At 38.3% G+C, this 25,417-nt stretch overlaps 3 protein-coding genes across 5 annotated transcripts; 1 reads left to right on the plus strand and 2 right to left on the minus strand.

Annotated features, from left to right (window-relative positions):
- Nucleotides 1–1,227: 1,227 nt before the first annotated feature.
- Nucleotides 1,228–24,245, minus strand: LOC122671494 (glutathione S-transferase U17-like). Of its 2 annotated transcripts, XM_043868738.1 has the most exons (4): nucleotides 24,212–24,244; nucleotides 22,328–22,333; nucleotides 1,747–2,067; nucleotides 1,228–1,638 (listed from the first exon to the last, which is right to left on the minus strand). In XM_043868738.1, the coding sequence occupies exons 3-4, from the start codon at nucleotides 2,062–2,064 to the stop codon at nucleotides 1,258–1,260; spliced, it is 699 nt and encodes a 232-aa protein (XP_043724673.1). In that variant the 5' UTR covers nucleotides 2,065–2,067; nucleotides 22,328–22,333; nucleotides 24,212–24,244; the 3' UTR covers nucleotides 1,228–1,257. The 2 variants fall into 2 exon arrangements, with proteins under 2 accessions (XP_043724673.1, XP_043724674.1); XM_043868739.1 differs by lacking the exon at nucleotides 22,328–22,333 and having other exon boundaries at nucleotides 1,747–2,072; nucleotides 24,213–24,245.
- LOC122671493 (protein EARLY FLOWERING 5-like) lies at nucleotides 8,875–21,448 on the plus strand. Its single transcript, XM_043868736.1, has 9 exons — nucleotides 8,875–9,013; nucleotides 9,277–9,370; nucleotides 18,354–18,439; nucleotides 19,258–19,307; nucleotides 19,495–19,564; nucleotides 19,651–19,732; nucleotides 19,825–20,216; nucleotides 20,302–20,832; nucleotides 21,097–21,448. The coding sequence occupies exons 1-9, from the start codon at nucleotides 8,933–8,935 to the stop codon at nucleotides 21,316–21,318; spliced, it is 1,608 nt and encodes a 535-aa protein (XP_043724671.1). The 5' UTR covers nucleotides 8,875–8,932; the 3' UTR covers nucleotides 21,319–21,448.
- On the minus strand, nucleotides 14,307–14,960 carry LOC122671495. 2 transcript variants are annotated; one of them, XM_043868740.1, is made up of 2 exons: nucleotides 14,591–14,960; nucleotides 14,307–14,527 (listed from the first exon to the last, which is right to left on the minus strand). In XM_043868740.1, the coding sequence occupies exons 1-2, from the start codon at nucleotides 14,804–14,806 to the stop codon at nucleotides 14,315–14,317; spliced, it is 429 nt and encodes a 142-aa protein (XP_043724675.1). In that variant the 5' UTR covers nucleotides 14,807–14,960; the 3' UTR covers nucleotides 14,307–14,314. The 2 variants fall into 2 exon arrangements, with proteins under 2 accessions (XP_043724675.1, XP_043724676.1); XM_043868741.1 differs by having other exon boundaries at nucleotides 14,307–14,523; nucleotides 14,587–14,958.
- Nucleotides 24,246–25,417: the final 1,172 nt, after the last annotated feature.

Consider the following 25,417-nt stretch of genomic DNA (forward strand, 5'->3'; position numbering starts at 1 on the left):
CTGTTGTTAGTGTTTAAATGGAAATGTCCATTTTACCTTATGAGTTATTCAACTGAAATTTATGAACATCTTGCCCTTCTTCTTCTTCTTGAAAATCATAGTATTTAAGTATTGATTGAAAAGATATTTTGTTTGTTTTCACTTTCCTGTTTCCGGTTCTGTTATTTTATTCCTTCTATAGTTTTTACGATCTCTTCCAATGTGTGACATTAATGTCTTCATATGATGGCTGATCCCACTGGGTCCAAGTTCAAATTAATTAGAGGCTGGCTTTTCTGTGTGGTTTGGGGCATGAAATCGTGTAATACTGAAGGGTTTACATGTGGTTGGTCTTTGGTCCACCATTGCACTGTCCTTTTCTATTCACTTCGTCTTTTTCGGGTTTTGTCTGGTATTAAGATGATGGGTCAGGGAGGAACTTGGGATAATGGAATGTGACTTGTTACAACTTAGTAGTTACTGGATTTAGGGCAGAAGGAATGGGTTTTTTATGCTTGTCACCCAATGTTTCAGAAATTGAATCGAAATCCCCCAATGGTTTGATTGGAATCACCCGACGCTGTTGATATGGGGGTGGAGGGAATGAGATAGGGTGAGGCAAGGTCGTATGGGATAGGTTGCAACAAGAAGAAGAAGAAGAAACAGAAGGAGGTAAATCTATCACTTCAGTAACCTTTAAGGTAGGCATTACAAAAACAGGAGAATAAACAAAATGGCCATAGTTTAAGAGGTGTCTAAGTAATTTTATTTTTATTTGAAGCCCTCTTTTCTTGATGCGAATACTCTGTAATCAAGAGTTTTTTTTTTTTGCTCAGGTTTCCTGTTTGATACGGTCGTCAAGTCGTCAAGTTCCTCTATAAGGAGGAAAAATGACGACTTAACCTCAATAGGGCAATGTGTTCAGGCAGGGGGTTAGGTTGTCATTTCCGAACCCCATATGAGAGGAACCGGGCAACTGGACTAGATTGGGAATATGAAAGGATAATCATCCTTACATCAATACCCTACACTTAAAATCTTTGATGATTGATTATATGGTTTCTTGTTTTCTAGAACTACTCTAATAAGATTGCTAAAGAAAGACAAGATCACAGATTTTCATTTTAGCACAACTTCGTTTCTTTATTTATTTCTAAAATTATAAGGACAAAAAAGGGAAACAGAGACCTTTTTTTTTTAAAACTAACGAAACCAGCGTACATGAACACTTGCAACCAAACGGAGAGTCTAATCATAATGTGAAGATTAGATCTCTTTTTAACTGGGCGGAGCAGCCTTGGACCTGGCATGCAAGATCTTAGCGAATTCCGCCAGCTTTTCCGTTTCCGGCATCACATCCTTCACCGCCGGATCCGAACAGAATTTTTCAGCCCAACCCACCAAACCAGGCGTCTTAGTTTCGTCCAAGAACTTCACTCCATTAAACTTCTCAGTCACCTTGAGCCAACCCAAGAAACAACCAAATGCGATGTCAAGGTACCCAATCCTCTCCCCACCAAAGAAAGAACCCTTCTTCCCTTTGTTACACTTCTGGAAAGCTTCTTCCAGCAACACCAATCCATCCTTGACTTGCTCTATCCCCGCCGCTTTCGCTTCCTCACTCTCAGCTTTTTGTATTCCACTTAAAGCCGGAAACCACTATACAAAATTAATAAAATAATTAACGATTAACGATTAGCTTTTAAGGATGAATTCTACCCAAGTCTAGTCTATAATAAGATCCAACGGATCGAAAAAAACATATACCTTATCATCGATGTAGACAGCCCAAAAGCGGGCGATGGCGCGATCGTAAGGGTCGGAAGGGAGGATTGAGGGACCGGAGGTCCAGATCTCGTCGACGTATTGGACGATAATGAGGGATTCACATATGGGTTTGTCGGCGTGGATGAGAACTGGGATTTTCTTGTAGACAGGGTTGGATTGGAGGAGGAGTTGGCTTTTGGGTGCAAACGTTTCTTGGAGAAACTCGTAGGTGATGGTCTTGATGTTTAGGGCGATTCTCGCCCGCATCACGAACGGGCTTGGCCATGCGCCCACGAGCTTCACGTCACCGTCAGCCATTGTGATATTCTGGATCGAGGTGAATAACCCTGCAACAGATAACAAAACTTAGAAGCTCTCTCTCTCACACACACACACAGAGTAGTAAGTTTGAAGGAGTTCCTTATCTTTAAATAGATGGTAATGGAGTTTGGTACAGTGAGTCGGTGATTTTTAATTACTTTGTCAGATGGGTAGTTGTGGAATGTCGAACCAAAAGGGGAAGTTTGAGATATTTAGAGCGAGTCATTTAAAAGATCAATCAAGATCGGGGTAAGACGATTATTGCGCATCTCATTGTGTCTTGATAGAAATGCTATCGGACAGCTCGAAAGTGAAGAATTCAAATTGAAGTTGATCTGACACCGCCTTAAAAGATTTCCATCTTTACCAAGAACGAAAAAAAACATTAAAAGATTTTCATACATGCTTTGCAACGGTGTGGACGTTGCCGGCCCTGGTCACAAATCAACAAAAGTTGTCTTTTTTAACACTTCGTCAGCAGACTTGTAAGTCGTCGCCATAGCCAAAACCCTAAAACCCTAGGAGTCTTTGTGTGGCTGGGAATGTGCACACGGTAGCTTTATTAACTCTATGGTTATAAAGCCATGGGGCCATGACCTTTGTTTTATGGTTTTGCGTTCCAACTTTGTCTGACTTGACCGGTTACGTAGCTTATGTGAACGTCTCTTTGTGTCGATTTTCTTATATCATACTAGAAGACCGATATGTCATTTTAGAATGAAAAGAGAGAGAGAGACAGATAAACGTTCCCTTACGCTATCCGGCAACTGTCTGTTTTATGGGTAGAAGATCGTTGTCGGGTTGCTTGGACCTTGTACAAGCGTAGGGTCAATAAGAATGCATGCAAGGGTATCACCGGATGTAGCTCTGGGATATGGGGATTACACCCCATGGATGGTGGGAGATCGACTGTGGTGGTTAAATGTCATTAGGGAGGATCTGAATTAATGGTTTGATGACTTTGATTTTCTTTCTAATGAATTACTTTTCTTAATTCATATTTTACCTTTGATTATGTAAATCCATCTATATAAAAAATCTATTTATTTGTTAGTTGTAATAGATTGGAAATCTAATTTTCCTGTAGATATTCTTTGATTTTCTGTAATCCCTGTAATAACTCTCTTCCCTTGTATAGCTCTTTCCTTATGTGACCTGCCTTGTATACATCCTTTTACTTGTAAAAAAAAAAAATAATAATAATAATTGTACAGCTTATTAGATTTCCAATTTATATAGCTAACATATGCAAGGGACTATATGGTGTATTTGTCCAATTAAGGTTGATTTCCCTCGATAATTTTCCCTTACAAATATCTATTGTAATGTAATTATATTTGTAGCCTTGGCATATATCTAAGGGAGCTACACTTTCTTCTTCTTTTTTGATGATAGGAGATACACTAATTTATATGTAGCTGATTTGATGCCCAACTCCTCATTTTCGCTTGTTATGACTTGATAAAGCCAAATAATAATAATAAAGGAAAAAAGAACGTTAATCCGTCACATGGTTCATGTGCCCAAACACATGATTTTATGAAATTACCACTCAACCCTCAATGAATTAAAAAATACCATTCAGTCAAATGCTTCTACATGCACTCTTATTGACCCCCACACTGGTGCAAATGCCACATGACCACACAACGATCTATTACCCTAATAATAAGCATGTTGGTATATAATTCGATTTCAGGTTAATTAGGTTGAAGCTTAGTTCTAAAGCCTAGACAGCTAAACCTCATTGGCCTTATCTCAACCTCACAGAAGGATACATTTAGTTGCAAGAGGAATTAAAGGGAAGAGACTAGAGAGGGAGAATTTTTCAAACCTAAAATGAAAAACTTTTGTAATCATTACCCCTATGTGATTGTATAAATTACTTAAATTTCTTACTGTATTTAGTAATGATATATTTTACATGTAATTTTTATTTTACTATTTTTTAAACTAAAGTGAAATTTAATAACCAAATATGGAATGATTTAGAGTTAGTGACATAATCATATGTGGTAATGATTACAAAAGTTTTTTTTTTAGATTTAAAATTTTCACTTCCCTACCCTTTAATTCCCCCTTACAACCAAACAAAGCCTAGGCCCCATTTATTTGACGAATAAAAAGGGGTGGGAAACTTGTGAGGATCGGTCCCACATGTTGTGGATTGGGTTGGCAAAGAAAGAAAAAATATAGAATATACATTTTGTAATGGGGTGTGATTATCTAGGGGAGAGATATAGGAAATGGACATAAGAGAGAGATAGAATCAAGATTAACTTTTTTCATGAATAGTGCCAAAGTCCTAGTGATTTGATAGGATTTTGAAAATGAATGGGGTGGAAAAAAGAGGAGTGTCACCTCACCACACAGAAAATACGTTTAATGAGATTATCTAAAAGTTTTCAACCTCATCTAACCAAACAATCATGTTTGTTATAGTTCGTGGGAAACAAGTACAAATTTCCCACTTTTAAACGAAAAACATTTTTCGCTTTTTTCTGTCAAACAAACAGAGATTAAGAGTATGGGAAGAAGGAAAATACTATCATGAGTCTAAGGATGTAAACGGATCGAATTCAGGATAGTGACATTATTCGTATCTGATTATATTCGGATGGATTCAGATAACATCCTATCGATTTTCAGACTGATTCAGATAGTTTTCGGATAGTATTTTTTGAATACAGATTCTCTTAAATGGATATGAACGCAGATTGAATATAAATTTTCGATTATCCGTTGCCATCTTTACCATATTTTTTTTTATGAGGGTTAGGGTTGAGACTTAAGAGTTCAGAAACTACCATTTCTTCTACTATTCTTTGTCTTTGAATTTCTTGCGTTTTTTACTTTTGATTTTCTCTTGTATTTATTTTAATAGATATGTGATTCCATGCATAACATTCCATAAAACAACATACATAAACCAATAGAAACTCTAGAAAAATAATCACATTAGTACCGTCAGATTGCCAAACGAATCGGATAAGGTAACTTAAAAGGATAAACAAATACTAAGCCCAAACAACCGACCCGATCTGGTTCGGACAAAAACTGAACATATGTTGAAATACGTATCGATTCGAAAGTCTCGACCATCAACATCTCATCCACACCTCTCATAAGAGATGAAGACACTTTATAGATAACCCAAAAAAGTACTGAAATGCTCTCAATAAGCCTAAACGATCCATTCGGTCTGGTTTAGACAATAACTAAATATAGATACAGAGATATATTTCAAACATTTTTATTACCATCAGATTGCTAAACGAATCGGATCGGATAATAATCGATCGAATACGGGAATTATCATATTCGTAATCTATTAGTTTTTGGACGGATTCGGATTCTCCTAAACGGATACGAATGCAAATCGAATATGAAATTTCGATTATCCATTGACATCCTTACTTGAGTCCATGACCTATTGAGCACTCCAGCCCTAGACATGAATCAAAGGACTGACTCATGTATTGATGTGGCAAAATGTGGAACCCATGATTTAGTGGTTGATGAGCGTTGTTCGTAATTGATATAATACGAGGCAATTAACTCTTTAATTGCTAGTTGTAAATAGTAGCTTAGGGTGTCTTTGGTATAGTTTTTATTTTTTATTTTTGTCTTTAAAAACATTTTTGGTTACGTTTGGTATCGTTTATGGGACTTATTTCTATTTAAAAAAGATTGAAAAAAACCAAAAATAAAAAATAGATTGAAAACCATTTATGATTTTTACCTAAAAATCATTTTTGACCATTTATCCGGGGACTTTAATGAGCACGTGCTCATAAGTCTCAAAATTGAAGGATAAGAGCGTCATTTCATTGTTTTATTAGGCGACCCCATCTGTCGAAGGAATCCTTCGTCCCTAACCCCAACCCATCATCATCGTCGTCGTCTTCTACCTCCAGCCCTAAGAAAACCGACTCTGACTACTAGCTTCTTACATCGATGATTTTGCCGATCAGTTTTGGCATTGAGTGTTTTTTAGGAAGATCCTACCATCTCTCTCTTCTCCGGCGGAGTCAGCGGAAACAATGCACACACCAACCTCGGTACCACAACCATAGCCGCAATGGTTTGGTTGGGGGTGGGTGGTGCGGCAAGGGTGGTTCTTCTTGGTTTTTAGGTTTTCTTGCGCAGGGAGGTCGATCGGATTCGATCTCTTCTTCACGGTGTCTTCTGGAAGGGTCGAGCGGTGGCAAGAGGGACCCGAATCTCTCTCTCTCCTCTACCACAGCGGGACGGCACTCCGACGGTCCTATTGCAGTGTCTTGTTCTCCTCTACCTGCGAGAGCTGGAGCAGAGCACAAGCGGCGATTTTGGAAAAATTCTAGAGAGATAGATCTGAACCCTCTAGGCTAATTTACCCTGAAAACTCAGTTTAGTTGTACCAATTTTGAATTAATTTCGATTAATTCGATTCAGATTTTTTCTGTACTAAACCCATTTTCTTTTCTGGGCCTAGCTAACACGGTAGCTCTGCTCTGCTACCACCACTCACCCAATATTTTTTTTTTTTTTTGTTTTCTTGACATCCAAAAATAAAAATTAGCCGTAGTAGTAGTAACTGATTAGTTAAATTGTAATACTAATAATACAGGAGGAGTAACGTCCATGGATGACTTCTTAGAGAAATTCTTTCCAACAGTATACGAAAGAAAACTGAAAGCACATGAGAACAACTATTGCAAATACGACAATCAATTCCTGCAATTGTTCACGTCGTCCTTGTATCTGTCCGCCCTCATCTTCAGTAACATTCGACTTCCTTGACATTGATAATCTGGTAAAGAACTAATTGCCTGTCTTCAGCGACCGTAAAATGGTTTTGAATTGCTCCCTTGCTTTAGTATAATTCATTTTGTGTCTCTTGAGAGAGAGAGAGAGAGAGATTAAAGGATGCCTACAGAGATCTTGGATGATGACAATGGTGCAGGTAGCGAGATGCTAACGGCGTCGATAGTGATGGTTTGCATAGTTGCAGACTCTGCGGTTTGTTCATAAAAATTGTTAATATATATAATCTCTTTCGGATCTGGATCTTAGGAGATTAAATCGCATATGGATGGGTGATCTAAACCCAAAATCCAAAAATGAAATAAGGAAAATCCAAAGAGATTGATACCCAACGACTCGGTTTGAGTTTATGCCTTGGGAAAAGGAAGATGGGTAAAGGTGGCATCTCTTCATCCATCCACTTCAAAAAACTATTATGCATTGAAGTATACCAAACATATTTCTATGTCTACAATCTATTCTAGGTAATGGTTACCAAACAATTTTTATGTTTTTGATTAAAAATGATTTTCACAAATGATTTTTATTAAATAAATAAAAATAAAAAATAAAAAACATACCAAAGAGAGCCTTAGTACGTTTTCTTTCCTTATTTTTGGCTTCACTGAATGCAGCTTTTTGGATGTTAACAGTAGATGCCAACAAAGGGCAATCGCATATCCAGACAAATTAATGGTACCCCTCAGCACCAACTGAGCGAAGGCAGTGACAATGGGAAGCTTCACCGTAGAAGTAGGGAAGACAAAGAAAAACCAAGCAACAAGAGGTTGCCTTAGTAGAGAGATGTAATTTTATTTTTTTTTTTGGGTAAAGTACAGTGATGTAATTGGGCTCTAAGTATGAGTGTCAATCTATTGATTTGTGTTGGTTTGGGTTTGGGTTAAATTGGTTTCGGTGTAGTAATGGTGAATCTGAAACCAAACGGATAAGAAAAGTTTTCGGTTTGCTTTTGGGTTCTTATTGATTTATTATTAGGTTGATTCAGTTTTGATCTAATTTGATTCGTTATAAGGACCGAGTTTACCTTCACCCATGGGGAATGAGAATGGGGGAAAAAAATTGAAGTAATCACATATCAATGTGTTTTGAGTTTATACCATTGAACAAGTGAAGGGAGTCAAGGAGTTAAGGCTTTCTTATTGTTTTAGATTATGGATTTACTATTTAGTTAACTTCGTTTCTAAGTGAACTAGTTTTATGATTTTTTTAAAAGCGATTAAACTTGCTGATTTTGTCAGGACTCGGGTAAAAATACCAAGTCTTATTTGACTCGGACCATTTATGATCCAGTCTCGTCATTTTTTTACCCTAGCCTGGTCTACACGACTCTTGACCAGATTTTTCAAAATTTGACTCGAATCGGGTGACTCGCCCCAGTCAAAACCCAGTTTTCCAACTTATGGTACGAACAAAGGTAAAAAGATTAAAAAAAAAAAGGGCAAATGTATCAAATTTGGACCAATGGATGATCCCAGACACCGATCTGTTCCCAATACTGAGATTCCGAACCTTGCTGAGGAAAACCTCCTCTTCTTCGAACTAGAAATTATTTTTTTTGTTTTTTTGGTAGATTCAAACTCGAAACTCAAGCAAGACTCTATTGTGTTTCCCTACCAAAGGAAAGGGAAAGGTCACCCATGCCTTTCCTCATTAATTGTTTTTATCTTGACTTGGGCTTGCTTGTGGGCTTTCGAGTGGACTTCAAAATTGAATTGCTCTCAGACCCATTGACTTGAGCTGCCAAACCAGAATTCGTTTGGGCTTTTCAAAATAGAAAAACCTTTGGGCTGAGTGTCTTTGGCTGGGCTCTTTTCTTGGGCTTTCTTTTTGGTTTTCTTGTCTTCAACCTCTCAAGTCTCTAAACATATGTACAGTAGACGCCTAGATTGAGGGGTAAAATAAAATAGAAGAATAAAAAAAAATAAAGAAAAATCGGAGTGTGAAGAAATAGTACTTTTTGGGGGCTTCAACCAAACCAGAGACAAGAACAGACTCGAGAGTGAGAGAGTTCATCTCGGGTCTCAACCTAGAAGCAAGAAAAAGAGGGCGCAGAGCGAAGATGAAGACGACGAAGGGAGGGAAAGTCATGAACCCTACCGATGCCTACCGGAAGGAGCTCCGTAAGAAGGAGCTCAAGAGGGTAATAAAGCTTGCAACTTTCGTTCTAGGGTTATAATTTTTAATCATTCTTTATTTCATCCTCAACCTTCGTGAATGGAATTCTTCAGTGTAGGTAATAATATGTTTGATGTACTTTTTATTGAACCTATTTATTATATGTCGGGTTTGTTTGTTTTTTGTTTTTTTTTTAAATGGTGATATTTGTATCATTTATGGCCTCACTTAATGGCTTGAATCTTTATTCAAACATTCCTCAGTTTTTTATGTTTCTTTGTTAAACAGAACAAAAAGGAAAGAAAGAAAGTAAGGGAGGTCGGCATTTTGAAGAAGGATCCAGATACAATCAGGGATCAGATTGGAAAGTTGGAAATTATGAGTATGTTATTCTTCTTCTTCTATCATTTCTTTTTCATTCATTCTCCAAATGTGCAACTTTACCATACCATTATCTGCTCCATACTGAAAGCTGTCTGCAGCAACTAGGAGTATTTTGATGTAATGGAATTCGTTAGTATTATTAGATCAGTTAGAACTGTCTTTGTTTCTGGATTGTAATACTTAGGCATTATTTTTAGTTGATTGTCTTGGATGATGGAACTTTGTAGAAATTAGAAGAAAACTGAACCTGTCAACTCACCCATTGTAAACATAAAATTTATTTTTATATATGTTAACTATTTCCTTTGACTTGGAGCTAGAGTAGCTTAGGGTCATGTAGCTGGTGGATTATTTGAAATTGTATCACTAAAATGGAGTTTAGGGATCTTCTTATACTTGCATAACCCAAGAGAACTAACTTTTGTTGTTGGAAGAGTTTAAATCATCAATTTCGTATCGTCACAGTCCTTGTCATAGAGTGGGAGTAGATTTACAGAAGCACACTATCAGCTGCTTAGCAAATTAGAGCGTTTTGCTATTTTACTAGAGTTTGTTAGTATGCTCCTCTTGCCTATCTCTTGGGTTAATGTATGAATTTGATTTCCGGTAAAGGGAAATGGGAGATTGCATATCAAAACCAAATGATGGTAAAAGCCAAAAGTAGCAAATCTACAATTAAATCCGTGTGTGTATCCTATAGAACTTTTGAAGATGATATGATGGGGTTTTAGAAGCCTAAAGGATTAGGTTCAGAAACGCATTTGAAAACCAGAATCACAGTGAAGGGGAAAAGACAAGATTTAGAAGAAATTCATAACTAACAATCAAAAACTCAGATGAGATTGAAATTTGGTCGGATGTCACTTTAATAGTCTAGAATAACTCCTCAAGATATGATTGAAACCAGATGGTCAGATCTGGAGTTATGGGATTAATCTTATTGGCAATAGGACTCTAGAAGAATCTCAATTGAAGTAGGACAGATGAGGTATGGTCGGCTGAAATAAATCAACTCTAACAAAGCTACAGAAAATAAAATTGCAATAATTCAAACACAGCAGATACTTTGACTAAATAGCACTCCAAAATGATGAACCTGGTGAGGGTGAAAATGAAATATCCTAGAGAACTTATGGGAGTGCTTAAGTTGTAAAGATATCAAAGGAAGTTGTAAAGATATCAAAGGAAGTTAAAAGGTTGAATGATGAGAAAATGACATTGACAGAAATTAGTAAATCACAAAAACAGAAAAATAGTAAGTAGAGAAAACTGATATAACTCACTAACCAGCCATCTTATGAACGCAAGATTTACGTCGAATGGAGTAGGAATGGAGGACAGTAACACAATTTAATATCAGCCCAAACTGATGGACCTATTCTTAGAGTCTATCAGCTGAAGTTTAAACTAGGTTGTTGTCCAACAGAAGATAACAAACATCATAACAGTGCTAGAAATCAACTAACAGAATATAATAGGACTGCCAGAAGAAGAAGAACCAAGGCCCATCGAACCAGCTCCAGATGAACCAGAACTGGACCAGATCGAGCCAGCCCAGCAGGTCTTCTAGAAGGGCCAAGAAAAAGAGGCCAAAACCCTGTTTATGTTACTGTTCACGTGAACAGTGTCACTGCCCATATTTGCCTTGTGTGGTATGCTTTTTAGAAGATGTTGTGGGCCCATCAAGTGGAGAAAGCTTCTATCCTAATGCTGCCATAGTTTAGTTTCTATTTTCAGTTTATATTAGGTAGTTTCTAATTTGGTTATCTTTGCATGTTTAGAAGGCTAAGTTATAAAGCCTTTAGTAGTTTCTATTTTCATTAAGTTTCTAATTTCTATTAGTTGCTAAGTTTGTCAAGTTGCTATATATTTTAAGTTTCTAATTTTGTAAACTAGCGTACTTCATTAAATAGGCAGTCCCTTATTGTAATAGTTAGACAGAATTAATGAATGAAATTTTGAGGCATTCTTGCACTTGATTATGGGAGTAAAGCACCCCTGTTCAACAGCTGGGGTAGCTGTGGGTGAGAGACCCAGGCTGAGAGAGCCATTCCTCTACCCCCCCTCTCTTCTGTCTTCTCTTCTTTTGCAATTGATCCTTTGTGCTGCTGTTTCTCTGTTGATCAATACAAGTTCTGTGAAGAATCCTTCGAAGGCTGCAATCAATCCCCAAACACTCCAAGGCTGTTGTTGTTTCTGCTGCACCCATTCAAGTGAGACTGCTGCTGTTCCTGAGGCTTGATTCCTGCTACAACTTTAAGGCTGTGTATCTCCATTCCCCTTCATCAAAACCTGCAGAGTTTTGGAGCATCATCTCACACCATCATTCCCTCCATTCGATCCCCATTCTAGCTTGTTCTATTGGCTGGATTGCTTCCAAGCCTTGACCTTCTATTTTCATCCCCCCTTCATAACTTCACTTCTGTCCATCAAAATCACTCCAAACTTGCTGCAGATCATCTACTTCACAAGGCCTCCCCTCGATCCAAACTCGAGTCCCAAGTCCCAACTGCTGGCTGGTTTGGCCTGCAGAGAATTAGTTTCTATTTTTGGGAGTTGCTGTCATATCTTCCAGCTCAACCATAAGAATCAATTGAAACTTTCAGCAGTGTTTCTACCCTAGACAAGATTCATTCGATCCAAGTTTGGTTACTTTCTCATGGCTGGTTTGATCTCTACTCACTAAGTTACTAAATCTAAATTTACCTTCTATTTTAGTGACCTGCTGGTATCTCCCTCTTCAGCCATCAATCGAAGCTGAGATTTCTACGGCTTCATCACCCTTGTTGGACCTTTACTTGTTAGGAGTATCAGTCCCATACAAGTTGGGGAACAACGGATTCTGGAGTTAGCAATTTTCTGATGACTAAACCTCTGTGACCTGCGGTTACAGTGTTTTGGCTTCTATTTGGGTATTTGTGTTGTGGGTTATTGGGACTAGGGAAACCCTAATCTAGTCCATAGTTATCAAGGCGGCAAGGCGACCACAGCGTTTGAGGGCCTTCCTAATCGCCTTGGTGATAGGGCGGCCACAAGGCGTTCTAGTATTCTTTTTCTTATATAACCAATTTATTTGGTACAAATAGCATATTAAAAATTATATAATTCTACTTTGCTAAATAAATATTAATGATTCAAACCAATGCAAGATATTCATCAAAAAAACAAATTAACAAACTAAGTTCATCTATTATCATAGAAATATAGCATATAAATGTGGAACAACACTATAAAGTATTAAATATAAAGAATAAAGGGTTGCTAATACTTACCTCTATGATGCCAAAATGAGTGCCTAGGCAGTAGGCCCTAAGGTAGGAACAACAGGATAAGAATTTCTGGTGGGGGTAGAGAAGCCACACTATCATATCATGATTTCGACAAAATAGCAAAATGACGTCTATGATATGTATTCATAGGTCCACATTGTCTCAAGATGAGGATATATCATTCAATTTATTATAGGCAAAAGAAATGAGGATGGAAAAATAAAAAAGAAAAGAAAGAAAAGAACATAGTGCGTCACAGGGAAGGAGAAGGAAGAAAAAAAATTGTAAAGGAGGAGGAGGAGGATGAGAAGAAACAGAAAAAAATCGATTATCAGTAGGCCTAGGCAGTAGGCCCTAAGGTAGGAATCGCCGATGGGGGTGGAGGCTGGAGGAGCAGCAGCAGCAGCATAAGAAAAAAAAAAAGAAAAATCGAGGGGACAATGGGACATGGAGGCGCAACAGCAGAATAAGAAAAATAGAAGAGAAGAAGAAGAAGAGTAGAAGGTTACTTACCTTGCTGGAAACGTGCTAGTCGGAGGAAGCTTCGTCGGAATCAAAGCGGCTGGCAGGAGAAGACCAATGCCGGAATTGATGGAGACTTGGAGTTGTTCCTTCACCACAGGTTTTTTCTCCCAAACCCAAATAACGAAGATGAAAAGTCGAGGGTTTCAGTTTTGGACTTTTGTTGAAAAAGAAGAAGAAAAAGTCTTCTATTACCCTTGATAACATGTATCTCAGTTTAGATAATACATACACCAGCCAATGAAAAGTTAGTAAATAGAATAAAACAATAAAAATAAATAAATGGGGTTTTATAGTATTGATCCAATGTATCTCAGTGTAGATACTCCATATACACTTTCAAATAATAAGTTAGGAAATAGAATAAAAGTAAATACATAAAATAAATTTAACAACAAAAAGCGACCGCCTTGGTCACAAGGCGTCCTAAGGCGTCGCCTTGGTCGCCTAGGAGACGCCTTGGTGACCAAGGCGGTCGCCTTTCTTACATACCATAAGGCGCTCCACCGCCTTGCTCCCATATTTCCGCCTGGACGCTTGGCGACGCCTTGATAACTATGATCTAGTCTTACATTAGTAGCAGTGTTAGAGATTAAGTAATAACAAAGTAGAAGGTTAGAAGTCACCTAGGGATGCCCATGGTAGGAAGTAGGTTGCAGGAATGCTTTCTGGAACAATGTATTGACGGAGAAGAAAACTCAACAGAGAATATAGAGAAGAAGAAAAGGATATGACCAACAGGTATCACCACCTATGGCATGTGGTTGGGCTTCACCATCCTGCGTGGTTGCCACTTGCTTCACCACAGTGCATGCACTCACATAGAGCATAGTTTCTCAAACATCAAATCTGTGGACTAGTGTGCCCTTTGCTCTTTATTTATAATAAGGGGAAATATAGGGACACCCCCTCAACTATGGCCCATTTTCATGTACACCCCCTCATCTTCAAAATATTTCAAACACACTCCCTCATCTATTGAAAGCATGTAAATTAGTCCATCAAACTAACTGCCGTTTAGTTTTAAACGTCAATACTCACCCAACCATTGTCATAGGACCAGATTGCCCAAATTAAAAGTTTGAAAACGAAAATACCCTGCTATCTCCTGGGCCCCCCACCTTTTATCTCCAGTCGCCATGGCCACAGATTCAGTTGCAGTGGGAGAAATCTTCTGTGGGGCTTTCACACAGCTTGACTGAGAACCAGGCCTCATGGACAAGCTCAGAGACTGCAAATCCCCATAGCCCATTGGACCAACAGACAGTATTCCCTGCTCCATCTACACTAATGCAACCAGACATTTTCTGTTGCAATGCCTGGTTGGTTGAATACTGCCTAGCAGCCCAACTCTTCAGGCTTGGAATTGCATCATCAGCCATTGGAGGGAGCTGACAACTGCAGTCTACAGGATGTGTTCCCTTTGGTTCCTCCTCCAGTGGTGTCTGGAACATCTCTTGGCCTGTTAGTCCAGAGAAATATGGGTGCTGTTGAACTTGTATATGCTGCTGTTGATGCCTAAATGGTTGTTGGAGAAAGTGTTGTCTGTTGGTCTCAGGTTCTGGATTTTGTTGGTAATACATGCTTTCCAAACTGAGAGCTATGGCTTCTCTTTCATTGCTTCTGTACTGATGGGTTCCCATGGATGCACCACCTAAGAAGTCTTCGAGCTTGGGGGACGACGTTGGCACCAACCTTTCATATGAAGAAGAAGACAAAAGGGTTTAGGGGTTTTAGAAATAATGCTTGAAATGAAACTAAGAATAGAACCCAAAAGAAAGAATCATTAGAAGCAGAAACAGACCATCATTATGTGACCTGGTAAGAGCTTCCATGATACAAAAAGAACCATCAGACTTCAGTGGCAAGACAGACAAGTGAGACGGTGGAGTAGCAGCGGCGACCGGAGATGCAAGGGTGGAGGGTCGAGGAGACGGCGACCGGAGATGAAGGGTGGGGGGTCAAGGAGATGGCCAGCGGTGAGGAGGTTTGCGAGTGATTTGGGAAATGGGGTAACTGGAAGGTTGGGAGGACTTAGGGTAGTTTGGTCTCTTCTTTTTTTTATGTATTAAGGTATAGAGGGTATTTTAGTAACTTTATGTTTTCTGTTAGTTAGGTAACGGTGAGTTAACTCGGTGGACGGACTCAGAAGGTTTTGAAGATGAGGGGGTGTCCCTATATATTCCCCTTATAATAACTAATAAACTGATTACAAGAATAGAAACTCTACTTGCTACTTGGCTGCCAAGCAAACTCTAAAAAGGAATCCTTCTAGAAAGGATCCTTAGCTATTATATGCAAAATCGAAAGTAACAAAATTTTAAACTTCTACTTAATATCCTTCTTAATCATTAGATAATTTATTACATGTAATTAGAAATTAAGAAAATAGAAACTAATTACTTAATCCTGTATAGGCCTTAAATCCCTAATATTTGGGCTTATAGAATGGGTCCGTTACAATAGAAAACTCAAAATTACTTAGCCCATGGCCCATATAACCCATGGGGTACTTAAATTTGGGCCTAAATTATTGAACCGCAAGTTCATCTTGGCCCAAAAAACTGAACCAAACCCAAATCCGAAACTTCTTCTTCCACGGGATGTGATTTGCATCAAGGAATCTCTAAGAAATCAACACCAAAATCAAAATTTGAAATTGTGGGTGTGTTTAGAATACTATTCGATCACCAAATATGAAATCAGATTTGAAAATTGAGATGTAAAAAATGAGAAACAGAAATTTCCAGCAACTTGAACATGAAGAATAACTGAACAGAAAACCAAAAATTACTAACCCGAATCAATGATAGATAGACTAGAAGAATGGAAGAATGGAAGAATAGAAGAAAGATATGAACCAAGCATCCTAGTTGGAACTATGCTGACATCTCATCAACTATCCCACCAAGGGTTGTTGCATCCCACAACAGTGCTTTCCGAATCCCACAGAACATAGAGGCAGCAAAAACCAATTTTATTCAATAGCAAAATCATGTGAAGCTCTATGGCTTTTTGCATCTATGTATAGAGACTAAAAGTGTACTTACAATAGGGAAGGAAAGGTTACTTGAATTAGGAAAGAGAAAAATAGAAAACTGTATCCATAATAGGTGTAGACGTCCCTTATAAACTGAATGGGAAGTTCAACTGACAATCACATTTGAAGCTTTTATGGACCTTAGTTTCAACCATTTTGCACCTAATTTATTGACCATGGCCTGCATTTGGTAAAAAGAATTGATTTGTCAAGTCCAGAAAACAAATCATACAGTATTGGGGCATTGCTGAAAGCATTGAAACAATATGTGCTGGCCAATTGCTCCGTTTTTTTTCTTCCTTGAAAGAAAAAACATAACTAAATTACAACAGTGGCCAAGACAGCAAGTGAGATAGATTACAAGATATACTCCAACTGATGTAGATCAAAGCACAAAGAAAAGGGCAAAAAAACACTGTTCACGAAATTACTGTGAACTGTGATATGGCCCCACCTGGACAACTGGCTTAGAGGAGTTGATGCTATTTTTTTTTTTTATTATTATTATTAGATTTTTATTTAGTTTCCTATTTATGTTTGAGTTGTATTCCTAATTGGGAATCCTAGTTACATTCTAGTTTCTATTGTTGCCTCAGCCATTGGGTTATATATATGTAATCAGCTCTTCGGAGCAGAGGAGATTTGAGTTGCTTTGCTTTGGCAAGTGATTGTCCTGTGAGAGGATTGGCTGTGAGAGCTAGGGCAAGAAGCCTAGGGTGAGAGACCCACTTCATTATTTCCCCTTCCATCATTCTAATCGATCCCCCTTCCATCCTTTATTATGTGAATTGAGTCGACAAGAAGTTGGTGCATCACTGCTGGTTATTCTTCTTCATTAATCGTCTACTATTGCTGCTATTGAAGATCTACACTAGTTGCTGGAATTCAGAATAGGGGCCAACCCCAACATCGATTTCAGATAAAATTAGGGTTTCCCAAAACCCTAAAAGTTGTTCGATCTGTTTCTCTCTATACTGATTGGTTTCTTCTATTGGGAGTTCAACTTAATTCTTCGATAGATCATTCAACTTCAATTGCATCTTCAACAGGTTATTAATTTGTGGATTATAATTCTTGTGGTTATCAATTTGAGATCTCACCATTCTCCTCCAACAAATTTAAGATCTCCGTTGTTCTATTTGATCTTGCCTGGGATTAGATCTATTCTGGTTCTAGTCTTACATTACCAACAAGAAAAACAGAGAGGGGAAATTCACCAAAAAAAAAAAAAAAAAACAGAGAGGGGAAAACCAACCCCATAACTCTCCCCAGAAACCCAATACGCCCTTTGTTAATAGTAAAACGGAGTACCACTCTCCATACCCAGAGCAGCTGAACGTTACTGAGAATATACAAGACAATGCAATTATTTAAGAGGCATTATTAGGGTTCTATCCCATGGCTTATTTTTTGGTCCAAGCTTGAGGAGTTTACTCATATTTGGCTCCATCATCTTGTACATGTGAGCATTCTCTGGCATGAAGGGATCACACTTTACTTAATATGTTAGAGAAAATGGTATTGTTTAATAATGGTTTGGATATTTAAAAATTGACATGTGGTTACAATTGTTGGTGCAACAGTACTTTTATAATGCATTGTACATTATATCCTATAATTATTGAAATTGGGTTGTTAGAAGTGCCAGAAGTGTTTCTGATATAACACCTTCCAAATGTAATTCTGTTTCTTTTCGGACTTAAGAGTCACTTCTTACATCTTATTACCAAACACATTTTACTCCTGCAGAATCACTCCTCCAGAACAGAATCACAAAAAATCAATTCTAGCTAAGAATGAATCATGCATAACAGAAATGTTGTCAAATGGGGCCTAAGTGTGCAATTGAAGTAGAATTTATAGGTGGTTGAATCTTCTTGTCTGTATTTCATGATATCTGAAATGATGTAGTATGACATTATTCAACTGAAGTGATGATAGTGGTCTAAAGCTCCTGATGTAGATCAAAGCATGAAGAAGACATAATGTGCTCTTAATTTGCTTTCTTTGTAGCTCGGAATAACTTTTCATTGCCATGTTGTTCACTTGTTACTGTAGTTTATATTTATGTTTGCTTTAGTTCAGGTAGATGGTTTGTCTGGGGAACTTTTTATTGTCAATGCCTCTGATCCATATTGTCAATGGTGCAGAAGCAGATGGTGCTCTGGACAAGGCAAGGAAGCACAAGAAAAGACAGCTTGAGGACACACTGAACCTTGTTTTGAAGAAGAGGAAGGTATATGCAATTTTAGACATTGTTGGCATTAGTAATCTCTCAAGATCTCTCAGGTGTATGATGGGTCTGAGTCCTCCATACTGACATACATTGGAGACTGCTACCTATTTTGTTAGATATTGGCTTACTTATTAGTGTTAGGTATTGGCATTCAAGTTGGTCCTGTGGGTAGCTCTATTTTTAACATTAGGTAGGCCTGAAAGAGGTAGCATTAGCTTGTAAGGCCCGTCCCTTGTTCCAGAATGTGATACATGCCTCATTTTACAGGGATACAATTCACAGGTAGATGACTTATCAAGAACACACACACACACAACTAGATGGGTACTGCATTGATGAGGGGTTTGGTTGGTTTCAAATGGTTTGAAAAGTGAAGAAAGCAATTGAAAAGTGTCTTAGAAAAAGTTGGAGATCGGGTGCCTGAACATCAGGCCTATATGATCTTGATCTTCTTCTATGCATGAGACACAATTTGGCACTGGGGTTGGCCTTGCAACTTGGTCCCCCAACCAGGTTTATCTTCGTATAGAGGAAAGGGAAAGGCAATAAAATTAAAGATGAAATAAAGCTAACAAATAGCCATTTGTGCCACTCTTCTATCTCTGTTGCCCTTGTTGTGCTTCCTCTCTTTCGTCCTCCTATTGAAAATTGTAGCGAATTATAATGATATAAGAGTTTTGCGTCTTCCGCCCTTGTCTCTGTCCATTTGAAGGCAATTGGCAAACCTATTGATGAGGATTGCCCGATGAAAGTCTACATTTGTTGTACTTTACTGCATTTTATTATGATCCGCTATAATATTCTTTTTACTTTGACAGGAGTATGACGAGAAACTACGGGAAAAGGGTGAGACTCCGGTGATGTTCAGGTGAAGAAGCTTTCTTATATTTTTTGGTAAGGTTTTATGGACGTCGTGCCCATAGAGTATCTATGGACATGCCTGTTCAAAAAACTGCTCTCTGGTATATTTCTATGCATCAGCTGCTGATTTAACTATTTACCAATATTGTAATTTTGACTTTCACGACTATCATATGTTTTATCTTTTCTTGCAGCCACTTGGGCCCTCCTCGCAGACGAACAGCAGCAGAGGAAGAGGACAGAGTGAAACATCCAAAACCAGAAGTACCTTTCGGTACCTGATCCGTCATGTCATGATTATAACCAAGCTTCTGCATCCTCATGCTCATATTAGGTATTCCTGGTTGCAGGACTCTGTCTATTATCACCCTACATTAAATCCTACTGGGGCACCACCTCCTGGAAAACCTCCCATGTATAAATCATCAATAGGTGAGTTTAACTTGTACTTTGTCACCTCCTGGTGTTACTTTCTCAATGCTATTGTTATTTATAAGTTCCAATTTTTGGTTTTTGCACTTCAGGACCTAGGATTCCTTTGTCAGAAGCTTCAATAAGTGGTGCAGCATCATCATCATTGCCAGAATCAGAGGATGTGACATTAGCTATGCCTCCTCCCCCACCACCTCTTCCATTGCCAAACTCCAGTGAATTGGGTTCTGGAGATGGTGATCTACCTTCATCTTTGCCTGTACCACCTCCGCCTCCAAAGCCTGTTTCTGATCTTGGTGCCAAATTGCCCCCTACACCCCTGCCTCCACCTCCAGGACCTCCATCCAAGGAACAGATTTCCAGTCACACTCCACTGCCTCCACCTCCACCACCCCAACGACCTACTCAGCCACCTCCTCCAGGCACGAGCGGAAGTGAGAGGGAAAAAAATCAAACTGCTGCATCAGATGATCCAGAAACTAAGGAATCTAATCGCATAGCTTTATTTTTCTGTTGGTTGATTACATTCTATGCTTGGAAAACCATGACAAGGTTGGACTCTCTTGCAGATGCCAGGCATGCAGCCCCAGCCTCCACCTCCTCCTGGTTTGCCACAGAAGTCTGTTAGTCATCAACCTCAAGGTGCTCACTCTGACTCTTATACCAGTAACAGTATGAGGAGTAAGGATGCCTCTGAGTTGATTCTGCCACCGCCACCACCTCCTAGGCCACCAACTGCTGTATCTAGGCCTGCATTGATGACTACGTTGCAGCCTGATGTATTACCTCCAGGTATTTCACGCTTTCCACCACCTCCACCGCCAGATATGCGACCACCACTCCCTGGCCCTGGACTTCCTAACCGAGCTGCTCCCCCTGGAATAGTTGTTCCACTGATGCCAAGGCCACCTTTTGGTCCACCACCTGGACCATCCCTGATGATGAGACCACTAGTTCCACCTGGCTCTGTTCCTACTTTTCAGGAAAATGATCAAACAGGGTTTAGACCTGCACCACCAAAGCCATCATATATCAAGTCAGCAGCATCAACTGTGGTGAAGAAACCTCTGGCTCAGCATACCCCTGAACTTACAGCTATGGTATGTTTCACAATTCTCTTCTAGTTGTACAATACCTTTTATCTACTAATGGCATCATAGTTGTCACAACGTCTAGGCGGATCCTAGGCGTTGGGGGGAGGGAAAGAAATTAAGGCGACACAAACAAGGCATTGCCTAGTCATTGTCTAGGTGAGGCCTTGACAACTATGAATGACATGGAATTGTTGCTGATTGTGAATTTAGCCCCGATATAAGAGTTTGAATTGGTTTCAATAGTACTTGATACCATTGGCCTGAATTCAGGTTCCAGCATCTGTAAGAGTAAGGAGAGAGACTGCTGTTGCAAAAGTGAAACCAAAACCACCGTCATCAACAGGGGCAACAGTGCCCCGGGCAGCAGGTCCTGCTGTTGCTGGGAAGTCAGAACTGGTGAATGCTTCAGCAGCACCAAAGACACACAGTATTGATGACTCGTACACTGCCTTTTTGGAAGACATGAAGGCCCTTGGTGCTCTTGATGGTTGAGCTGATTGTAGCGGATGCAGTGAATTTGAGCTGTGAAACATGTTGAAAGAAAACATGAAAGGCTCTTGTTACAGTTTTGGGGTTTGTAGCGAAGAACGAGCTATTGCTGTAACTAGGCATGATTTCCTCTCAGAATGTTGCAGCCGTGAAATCTCCATACCTGCTTCGTTCTCACTTCTCACACCATAGCTTTTATTGTCAATGATCTTTCCATGCTTTGGGAGTGGGGTTATTTTAGGGCTTTGTCCTGTATTGAATGGGCTAATTTTAATCTGGCTCAAGTTGGAAACTAAATCATTAAATGAAATTTATACAGTTATTTGCTTTCCACTCTTTTGAGGATGTGTGGTCATGTTTGTTTTTTATTTTTTTCCCCCAACAACAAATTGAGGCTGCCAGGGTCCAGGAGGCTAGCTGCCTTGTAGTTTCAGATTTTCTTGGTCAATCTGTTCAGTAATACAATGTAAAGAACTATGTCAATTTTTCTTTTTGGCTGATAAATTCTGTCTGTAAAATGGTTTTGATTGTGAAATCGATACCTCATTAACAAGAGTTAAACTTTCAATGTTGGAGATTTTGCCTCGAAGTTGGACTATGTCAAATTTTCTTTTTGGCTGATAAATTCTGTCTGTAAAATGGTTTTGATTGTGAAATCGATACCTCATTAACAAGAGTTGAACTTTCAATGTTGGAGATTTTGCCTCGAAGTTCTTTTAGTATGGGTTTTGGGTAATCTTGAATTACATCCAAGGTGGTGCTTCAGACTGCTTCTGGTATCATATTGTGCTTTGTCTGCCCCCACGGAACCCTCATTGCGTGGTGAAGGAAAATTTTCTCCTTTTTAGTTAGTGGTGATGAGTGAATCTACACGTCTCTTCGGGGACATCCGATAAAATTGGAACAATACAGAGATGATTGGATCTACACTTCTGGTGAATATCACAGAAATTAAGATGGATGGGCTTTTGGGTTATTCGAAGCCAAATTGAAAGAATATTATTCCAAGTTTCAAAACCTTCTTTTAAATAGTAGAATGACAAATTAGTATTCCTGTTACCCATCAGTTGAGATCATGGTTTGAGGAATCGGTATTAGATCGGTTGATTTGTATCTGATACCGATTCTTAGCAGATCCCGTATAGGTGGATCGTTATGGATTAATTGTAAAAAGTAAAAATTGAAGAAAAACAGGAGAGAGAAAGAGAGAGACAGAGCAGCAGCACTTTATAGACTTGGCAAATCTCAACTGTTTCTTTAACTAAACTCAGAGAGAGCAGCACATGATAGACCTGGCAAATCCAACTGTGGGACCTGACACGCATCCAGCCATCCCAACCGTTGGATGCTTCACTTGGCACTCCTTGGGCGATGGGTTAGCTGGAGAAGATCCCGATCTTATTATTTTAGGAAAAATACTTCCACCAACTCTCGACTAAAAAGCGATAAAATCAACATGCCTCACACATATTAGCCACGAGGATCAGTCATTTGATGGGCTGCCTATTGTATAGCTTGGAGCGCCCTTGTTGGTTGCCCATCAAATTTAGTGAACTATCTCAATTATATGACTCGTTACAAATAAATTTTCTCTTGATTTATCACTGGTTCTAATTGAGTTTACTTCTATCAGATCATAAAGAGTTGTCAAATAAATCTAAAACTTTGATCACATATTGAGTGCGTACGTGTGATGTGGATAACATGACTATTAAATTTGATTTCTCATCTCTTCATTCCCTATGTATGTTTAGACCTTAGTTTTTTCTATTTGTTTTGTTTGGATCCGTATAACCGTCCCATTAAGTCAGGATAAGGGAGTTTGTTATTGTTTTTGTATAAAAGCATGAAGAATAAAGTAATGATATTATAGATATAAGGCTAGTTCATAATAATGGCTGTTAAACTTCAACCATGTTGCGTTGGGCTCCTCTGTAGCACGACACAATGTGTAGCGCACATTCAACGGCCCTGTGTGCTTGGGCACGTAGCCCAACACCCTGCCTATGTGTTGGGCTACGTGTCCGAACACACAGGGCCGTCGGATGGTGTGTTACACACTGTGTCGCACTACAGAGGAGCCGAATCCCAACCATGTTAACCCTTCACGTAATTCAAGAAAAGTCCTCACTCAGAATCCTTGTTTGCATGATTTAAAAAAAAAAAACAAATAAAAATACAAAATAATAATATAATACAACAATTGCTTGGGAATAATGAGGATAAAATAATATTTAGATAGGAAGGGATCTATACGTTGCTTGCATGTATTGGTATCTCTCACGTCAAGTCAATGGACACACAGACGGCAATGCCTCACAATTTGTATATGGAGGGGACCATTTGATCCGGAAGGAGGGAGTGTACACCATTTTTCTATTCAAATCTTAACTTCAAAAGTAATAATTGTGTTTGTTTGTCAAGAAATTGATAGGAAAAAAAAAAAGTACTTAAAAAATGGGAAAGGGTTCTTTGACCTTGGTTAGTTGATCTCCTACCATGTTAGTCATCAAGCCTATTTAATGTTCCAATGTTAGGTTCATTAGTTTCTCATATGGTCATAGGTAAAGTCCCCCAATTAAGGTTAAGGTTAAGCCAAATAATAAAGATGGGTGACCTATGGCTAAGTCCATCCTTGGGATCTAAAAGCTACTTTGAGAATCAATTATAACTTAAAAATGTAAAATGAATTACAAGTTTGGAAACTATTCTTAAGTCTTCAACGCCAAAATAGAACACGTACTTATTATATGTGTCTGTTCAATAGATATGTGTGTCCATCAAATCTAATTAAATAATTTAAATTTATTTATTATGTCAATTATTGTCCTAAGGTTATACCTTAAATAATGAAAATGTTCCCAACACACTCTCTCCTTCTATTTCTCTACACTTTTCTCTCTCTCTCTCTATCTCTCTTTCTCTCTCTCTCTTGGCGACGTGGGTAAGATTTCTTTTGATTGTACAACGTGATTTCAATTTTTAAATGTGAAATCATTTATCCGCGATGGGGCGCTCCCAATGGTTAAAAAATTCTTTGTCATTCTTTGAACCCATGTGTTTCAATATCTGATTTTTTTAAAACATAATTAATTGATTTGTTCGATGTCCCAAGGTTTAGTTTAAGGTGACAAAATCGAATATCCTTCAAGAATAAGAATAATAATAATAATAACATTAATAAAGAAAAAAGATTGATGAACAAGAGATTTTGTACATTGATTTGTCAAATTGATGGAGATGTTATGATCATTTTAAATAGGGCATTTATGTCTATCTGATTATATTTAATGGACGTGCACAATCGTGCATAAAACTTTTGTTTAAAATAATAATAATTTTTTTTATTATAAAAACCCTTTAAAAAAATATGGGAAACAACCCAATTGATATTTGTAATTAGTATTTTATTTTTTTTCAAAATGTTTATATAATGTGAGTTATGAATCCTACAATCTCCAATCTCCCATGCAGTTGTTCATTGTTTCTTCCTCTCTCTCTCTCTCTCAACCTCAGAAATCATATATGATTATAGAAAGATCGATGGTTCCTATATTTCTATTTTAAATACGGGAAAAAGATAGTTGTCAAGTTGCGTGACGCGTGCACCAAGACATAGGAATGACAAAATGCCCAACTCATCTCTCGTGAAATGAAAAATCTCACCTTTATTGGACACCCTATGTTGGTGCAAGGACCACGCAACCTAATAGTAATCCCCCTCCCTTTAAATATTTCAAGAAATGTTTTTCTTTAAAGAAGGTTGGTGGATGGTATGCTCCTAATTCTCACTAACAACACTATTGATTCAACCATGCATTTGAATTTCTAAACAATCTTGATAAGCTTTAATATTAATTAAAAAATATTGAATGAGTCCGAGGTTATCTGAACCTGCCTGAAAATTTTAAGGCCTTGGTTAGGATTGAAAAGGTCGGACTTTCTAGGCCCAAGGTCATGTCGGGTCGGATCTAAGCTTAGGTCTTGGTTTGAGCCCGCCTTGCCCTGTATAGGTATAAATATATGCAAGATAAAGACGATGGATTAGTATCATGGTTTACATTTAAGGTACAACATTTTATTTAATATATTATTTATATAT

Source organism: Telopea speciosissima, chromosome 8, assembly GCF_018873765.1.
Source record: "Telopea speciosissima isolate NSW1024214 ecotype Mountain lineage chromosome 8, Tspe_v1, whole genome shotgun sequence".
Lineage (NCBI taxonomy): Eukaryota > Viridiplantae > Streptophyta > Magnoliopsida > Proteales > Proteaceae > Telopea > Telopea speciosissima.